The sequence below is a fragment of the Boleophthalmus pectinirostris genome, unplaced genomic scaffold (assembly GCF_026225935.1).
Source record: "Boleophthalmus pectinirostris isolate CB_2022bp ecotype Guang Dong unplaced genomic scaffold, ASM2622593v1 HiC_scaffold_13, whole genome shotgun sequence".
NCBI classification, from domain to species: Eukaryota; Metazoa; Chordata; class Actinopteri; order Gobiiformes; family Gobiidae; genus Boleophthalmus; species Boleophthalmus pectinirostris.
In genome coordinates this window covers 1942860-1950359 of record NW_026571036.1, presented here as the reverse complement: position 1 = coordinate 1950359, position 7500 = coordinate 1942860, and the positions used below count along the sequence as shown (strand labels likewise).

The 7500-nt window shown below is 48.0% G+C and overlaps 1 protein-coding gene across 1 annotated transcript in view; it reads right to left on the bottom strand.

The window, feature by feature from the left end:
• col12a1b (collagen, type XII, alpha 1b) overlaps positions 1 to 7500 on the bottom strand; it is a 257397-nt gene that overhangs the window by 212107 nt on the left and 37790 nt on the right. Inside the window, 2 exon segments of the mRNA XM_055149744.1 lie at positions 1997 to 2287; positions 2369 to 2542. Of these exon segments, the coding sequence (XP_055005719.1) occupies positions 1997 to 2287; positions 2369 to 2542 (465 nt within the window).

The following is a 7500-nucleotide window of genomic DNA, read 5'->3' as shown; positions in this document are numbered from 1 at the left end:
CTGAGTGTCTGGACGGGCCTGGAGGTTCGTCTGTGAGGTCAGGTGACCTGGACTGGACTCTGGAGGACTGGAAAGACTCGAGACTCACTCTGGACTGGCTGCTCCTGGAAGACTCGGCTCTGGACTCTGCTCTGCTCTGGACTCTGCTCTGGACTCTGCTCTGGACTCTCTGGACTCTGCTCTGGACTGCTCTGGACTCTGGACTCTGGACTCTGCTCTGGACTCTGCTCTGGACTCTGGACTCTGCTCTGGACTCTGGATCTGCTCTGGACTCTGGACTCTGGACTCTGCTCTGGACTCTGCTCTGGACTCTGGACTCTGCTCTAGACTCTGCTCTGGACTCTGCTCTGGACTCTGGCTCTGGACTCTGCTCTGGACTCTGGATCTGCTCCTGGACTCTGACTCTGGACTCTGGACTCTGACTCTGCTCTCTGGACTCTGCTCTAGACTGCTCTGGACTCTGCTCTGGACTCTGGACTCTGGACTCTGGACTCTGGACTCTGCTCTACTCTGGACTCTGGCTCTGGAGGCTCTGGACTCTGGACTCTGGACTCTGGACTCTGGACTCTGGACTCTGCTCTGGACTCTGGACTCTGCTCTGGACTCTGCTCTGGACTCTGGACTCTGGACTCTGGCTCTGGACTCTGGACTCTGGCTCTGGACTCTGGACTCTGGACTCTGGACTCTGGACTCTGGGCTCTGGACTCTGGCTCTGGACTCTGGACTCTGGACTCTGGACTCTGGACTCTGGACTCTGCTCTGGACTCTGGACTCTGGACTCTGGCTCTGGACTCTGGACTCTCTGGACTCTGGACTCTCACTCTGGACTCTGGGACTCTGGACTCTGGACTCTGGACTCGGCTCTGGACTCTGGACCTACACGTGTTTCTTTTGATTCATCAGTGAAACGCAATCAAGACAGGAAGAGGAGTCCTTTTTTAGACCGGGTTCAGTCCTGGGTCAGTCAGTCCTGTTTCGTCCTCCTTCAGTCCTGGTGTAGTCCTGGTTCAGACCTGGTTCAGACCTGTTTTAGTCCTGGTTCAGTCCCAGTTTTGTCCTGTTTTAGTCCTGGTTCAGTCTTATTTTAGTCCTGGTCCAGGCCTGTTTTAGTCCTGTTTTGATCCTGGTTCAGTCTTGGTTCAGTCCTGGTTCAGTCTTATTTTAGTCCTGGCCCAGGCCTGTTTTAGTCCTGGTTCAGTCCTAGTTTAGTCTTGTTTTAGTCCTGTTTTTAGTCCCGGTTCAGACCTGGTTTTGTCCTGTTTTAGTCCTGGTTCAGTCTTATTTTAGTCCTGTTTTAGTCTTGTTTTGGTCCTGGTTCAGACCTGGTTTAGTCTGTTTTAGTCCTGTTTTAGTCCTGGTTCAGACCTGGTTCAGTCTGGTTAGTTTTAGTCCGGTCAGTCCTTTCAGTCCTGGTTCATCCTGGTTCAGACCTGGTAGTCTAGTTAGTCCTGGTTCAGTCTTGTTTTAGTCCCGGTTCAGTCTTGTTTTAGTCCTGGTTTAGACCTGGTCCAGACCCGGTTCAGACCTGGGATCAGTCCTGGTTCAGACCTGTTTTAGTCCTACTTCAGTCCAGGTTCAGTCTGGTTTTAGTCCTGGTCCAGTCCTGGTTCAGACCTGGCTGAGTCCTAGTTTAGTCCTGGTTCAGTCTTGTTTTAGTCTTGTTTTAGTCTTAGTTTAGTGTTTTAGTCCTGTTTTAGTCTTGTTTTGTTCCTGGTTCAGTCTTGTTTTAGTCCCAGTTCAGACCCGGTTCAGGCCCGGTTCAGACCTGATTCAGTCCTGGTTGAGTCTTGTTTTAGTTCTGGTCCAGTCCTGGTTCAAACCTGGTTCAGACCTGGTTCAGACCTGGTTGAGTCCTAGTTTAGTCCTGTTTTAGTCTTGTTTTGGTCCCGGTTCAGACCTGGTTTAGTCCTGGTTCAGTCCTGGTTTAGTCCTGGTTCAATCTTGTTTTAGTCCCGGTCCAGACCCGGTCCAGACCCGGTCCAGACCCGGTCCTTACCCAGCGACACTTGCAGAGGCAGCGTGACGGCGGCGGCTGCTTCGGGCTCGCTGGCCGTCAGATCTTTGAGCGCGTAGAGGAAAACCCTGTAGGGCGTCTCGGGGCTCAGGTCCTTCACGAGCGCCGAGGTCGTGTCCGCGCTCACGTACATCTCCTGCCTGCCGCCCTCGCCGGACTGAGGCTCCACCTGCAGCCTGTAGCCCGTCACGTCCGACGCAGACGGCTCCCAGCGCACGCGCACAGACTTGGACATCACCTCCACGATGTCCAGGTTTTTGGCCGGTTCCACCGCTGCGGGAGAAAAGAAGGGGGAGTCATACATGGTGTCGTACTTAATTTACGTCTACAAACGTCCGGGGGAAACAGACGGACCTTCGAAGCCGCTGGCCAGAGCGCCGAGCTGCTCCTCCACGCCGGCGCAGATGTTCAGGAGCAGGTTCCTCTGGATGCTCCTCAGGTTTTCGTGGGACGAGGCTCTGAAGACGTGGTTCTGCTGAGGGGAGGAGGCCACCTGCATCATCTGAGCTTCGTCTGCTCCCTGCACACCTGAGCCGAGGACCAGAGGAAGACCAGGTTTAGACCGGGGTTAGACCAGAGGAAGGACCGGGGTTAGACCAGAGGAAGGACCGGGGTTAGACCAGGGTTAGACCAGGGTTAGACCAGAGTAAAACCAGGGTTAGACCAGGGTTAGACCAGAAGGACCAGAGTAAAACCAGGGTTAGACCAGAGGAAGGACCGGGGTTAGACCAGAGGAAGATCAGGTTTAGACCGTGTTTAGGCCAGGTTTAGACCAGGGTTAGACCAGAGTAAAACCAGGGTTAGACCAGAGGACCAAGGACCAGGGTTAGACCAGAGGAAGGACCAGGGTTAGACCAGAGGAAGGACCAGGTTTAAGCCAAGGTAAGACCAGAGTAAAATCAGGTTTAGACCAGAGTTAGACCAGATTAAAACCAGAGTAAGACCAGGTTTAAGCCAGGTTTAGATGAGGGTTAGACCAGAGTTAAGCCAGAGTTAGACCAAAGTAAGACCAGGTTTAGACCAGGGTTAGACCAGAGTTAGACCAAAGTAAGACCAGGTTTAGACCAGGGTTAAACCAGAGTAAGGCCAGAGTAAGACCAGGTTTAGACCACACTAGACCAGGTTTAGACCGGGTTTAAGCCAGGGTGAGACCAGGTTCAGACCAAGGTTAGACCAGAGTATGACCAGGGTAAGACCAGGTTTAGACCAGAGTAAGACCAGGGTAAGACCAGGTTTAAGCCAGGTTTAGACCAGGTTTAGACCAGGTTTAGACCAGGTTTAGACCAGGTTTAGACCAGTGTTTTGTCAAAATCAGCTGCCCTAATAAACGACTTTACATTTTTCCATTTCCAGTTGTACAGATAAACCAAACCCGGACCCTGACCCAGACCTGACCCTGACCCAGACCCGGACCCTGGACCCGGACCCGGACCCGACCCTGACCCAGACCGGACCTGGACCTGACCCGGACCCTGACCCGGACCCTGGACCCTGACCCAGACCCGGACCCTGACCCGACCCAGACCCGACCCTGACCCGGACCCTGACCCAGACCCGGACCCTGACCCGGACCCGACCCTGACCCGGACCCGACCCTGACCCTGACCCAGACCCGACCCGACCCTGACCCCGGACCCTGACCCGGACCCGACCCTGACCCGGACCCTGACCCAGACCCTGACCCGGACCCAGACCCGGACCCGGACCCGACCTGGACCCGGACCTCCACAGTTTTACCACCTGTTTCTTTAGATTGGAGATGTTAGAGGTTTGATCCAGTTTCACACGGTGCTCGGACTTTAGACCTCAGCTCTGTCAGATCTAAACTGGTTTGTGTGAACGTGCGCAGTCATTTTATTTCCACAGAACCAGTAACTCTGCTCTTGTCTCTCGGCCGTGATGGACGAGGACAGAAAAAGGAATAACAGAAGAAACTCTAGAACAAACACAATTTCAAAAATACATAAACACCATCCAGGGAAATTTATTCCATGTGTGCCTCAGGAGCTCAAATCGACGGAATCTCAACTGGAAGAGCGCGAGCGGGTCGAGGGTCAGGGCGGTTTAGACACACGTTTAGGTTTAGACCTGGTTTAGACCTGTTTAGGTTTAGACCTGGTTTAGTTTAGACCTGGTTTAGACCTGGTTTAGACCTGGTTTAGACCTGGTTTTGATCTAGTTTACACCTGGTTTAGTTTAGTCCTGTTTTAGACCTGTTTTAGACCTGGTTTAGACCTGTTTTAGTCCTATTTAGATCTTTTTTAGACCTAGTTTAGACCTGGTTTAGTTTAGTCCTGGTTTAGACCTGGTTTAGACCTGGTTTAGTCCTGGTTAGACCTGGTTTAGACCTGGTTTAGACCTGGTTTAGGTTAGTCCTGGTTTAGACCTGTTTTACACCTAGTTCAGACCTGTTTTAGTCCTGGTTTACATCTAGTTTAGACCTGGTTTAGTTTAGTCCTGTTTAAGACCTGGTTTACGCCAGTGTTAGTCTTGGTTTAGATCTTTTTAGACCTAATTTAAGCCTGGTTTAGACCTAGTTTAGACCTGTTTTAGTCCTATTTAGATCTTTTTCGACCTAGTTTAGACCTGGTTTAGTTTAGTCCTGGTTTAGACCTGTTTTAGACCTGTTTTACACCTAGTTTAGACCTGTTTTAGTCCTGGTTTACATCTAGTTTAGACCTGGTTTAGTTTAGTCCTGTTTAAGACCTGGTTTACGCCAGTGTTAGTCTTGGTTTAGATCTTTTTAGACCTAATTTAAACCTGGTTTAAACCTGGTTAGACCTGTTTTAGTCCTATTTAGATCTTTTTAGACCTAGTTTAGACCTGGTTTGGTTTAGTCTTGGTTTAGACCTGGTTTACGCCAGTTTTAGTCCTGGTTTAGATCTTTTTAGAACTAATTTCGACTTGGTTTAGACCTGTTTTAGTTTAGTCCTGGTTCAGACCTGGTTAGACCTGGTTTAAATCTGTTTAAGACCTGTTTTAGTCCTATATAGATCTTTTTTAGATGTAGTTTAGTCCTGGTTTAGTCCTGTTTTAGTCCTATTTAGATCTTTATTAGACCTGGTTTAGTCCTGTGTACATCTAGTTTAGACCTGGTTTACACCTGGATTACATCTGGTTTACAACTAGTTTAGACCTGGTTTAGTTTAGACCTGGTTTCCTGGTTTACCTGGTTTAGTTTACCTGGTTTAGACCTGGTTTAGTCCTGGTTTAGACCTGGTTTAGACCTGGTTTAGTTTACCTGGTTTAGTTTTAGACCTGGTTTAGACCTGGTTTAGTTTAGACCTGGTTTACCTGGTTTAGTTTTCCTGGTTTACCTGGTTTAGACCTGGTTTACCTGGTTTAGACCTGGTTTAGACCTGGTTTAGTTCTAGTTTAGTCCTGGTTTAGACCTGGTTTAGTCCTGGTTTAGACCTGGTTTAGACCTGGTTTAGACCTGGTTTAGTTCTGGTTTAGACCTGGTTTAGTCCTGGTTTAGACCTGGTTTAGACCTGGTTTAGACCTGGTTTAGTTTAGTCCCTAGTTTAGTTTCCTGGTTTAGTTCTGGTTTAGACCTGGTTTACCTGGTTTAGTTCTGGTTTAGTTCTGGTTTAGACCTGGTTTAGTTCTGGTTTAGACCTGGTTTAGACCTGGTTTAGACCTGGTTTAGTCCTGGTTTAGACCTGGTTTAGACGCAGGTATAAGGACACATGGGAATAGAACAGAAAGTCGTACAGGATATTGTCAGGATAAAGTTGTTGTTGTTGTTGTTGTTGTTGTTGTTGTTGTTGTTGTTGTTGTTGTTGTTGTTGTTGTTGTGTCAGAATCGGAGTCGAGGATCGAGTTTGTGTTTGAGTCTTGAACTCGAGTTGAACTTTCATGATCCTGACGACATTTTAAACTGTTCAGGAAAAGTCTCATTTTGTTCTAACGTGATTTTTTTTACGATCGATTCCTGCGTAAACGAGTCTCTGTATCTGGTCCGTGGTACTTCTGACGACCGTAACCTGGACTAAACCCGGACTAAACCCGGACTAAACCCGGACTAAACCCGGACTAAACCCGGACTAAACCCGGTCTAGACTGTCCGAAGTGTGAAATGTAATAATCCTTCGCAGTGATTCGGGTTTAGGAAAGTCTGGCTCAGATGAACAACTTTTATTAAAACCACAACGTTTTTCCAAAGTCGTTTAAAGTGAATCTGAAGTCTGGAAACTGTGACGAACCAAGACCATAAACCAAAGACTCAGACTGAAGCAGGTTTTATTAGACTTTAGACCTGGTTTAGACCTAGTTTAGACCTGGTTTAGACCTGGTTTAGACCAGTTTAGACCCGGTTTAGACCTAGTTTAGACCTAGTTTAGACCTGGTTTAGAGATCTAGTTCGGACTTGTTTTAGACCTGGTTTGGACCTGGTTTAGACCTGGTTTGGTTTAGACCAGTTTAGACGTTTGACCAGTTTAGACCTAGTTTAGACCTGGTTTTAGACCTAGTTTAGACCAGTTTAGACCTGGTTTAGACCTAGTTTAGACCTGGTTTGACCTAGTTTAGACCTAGTTTAAGACCTGGTTTAGACCTAGTTTAGACCTTTAGACCTGGTTTAGACCTGGTTTAGACCTAGTTTAGACCTGGTTTAGACCTAGTTTAGACCTGGTTTAGACCTGGTTTAGACCTAGTTTAGACCTAGTTTAGACCTGGTTTAGACCTGGTTTAGTTTAGACCTGGTTTAGACCTAGTTTAGACCTGGTTTAGTTTAGACCTGGTTTAGACCTAGTTTAGACCTGGTTTAGACCTAGTTTAGACCTGGTTTAGACCTAGTTTAGACCTGGTTTAGACCTAGTTTAGACCTAGTTTAGACCTGGTTTAGTTTAGACCTGGTTTAGACCTAGTTTAGACCTGGTTTAGACCTGGTTTAGACCTAGTTTAGACCTAGTTTAGACCTGGTTTAGACCCGGTTTAGAACTAGTTTAGACCTAGTTTAGACCTGGTTTAGACCCGGTTTAGAACTAGTTTAGACCTAGTTTAGTTCTAGTTTAGACCTGGTTTAGACCTAGTTTAGACCCAGTTTAGACCTGGTTTAGACCTGGTTTAGACCTGGTTTAGACCTAGTTTAGACCTGGTTTAGACCTGGTTTAGACCTGGTTTAGACCTGGTTTGGTTGATCCAAGTTTCACTTTTCTCTCTTTAATAGTCCCGCTGGTCTTGAGCCTAATCAAGTCTTCAGAACCAGACCTGGTCCAAACTCAGACCCGGTTCAGACCCAGACCCGGTTCAGACCCAGACCCGGTTCAGACCCAGACCCGGTTCAGACCCAGACCCGGTTCAGACCCAGTCCGGCCCTGTCGTAATCCTCGTGGTGCGTTCCAGTTTTTTTTGTGTTTGAAGTCGTCTCGTGTTTCCATTCTTTTGTGATGAGTAAATCTGATCACTCACAGCTGAGGCGAAAAACCACATTTTACACTTTTATATAAAACAGGACTAAAACAGGACTAAAACAGGACTAAAAC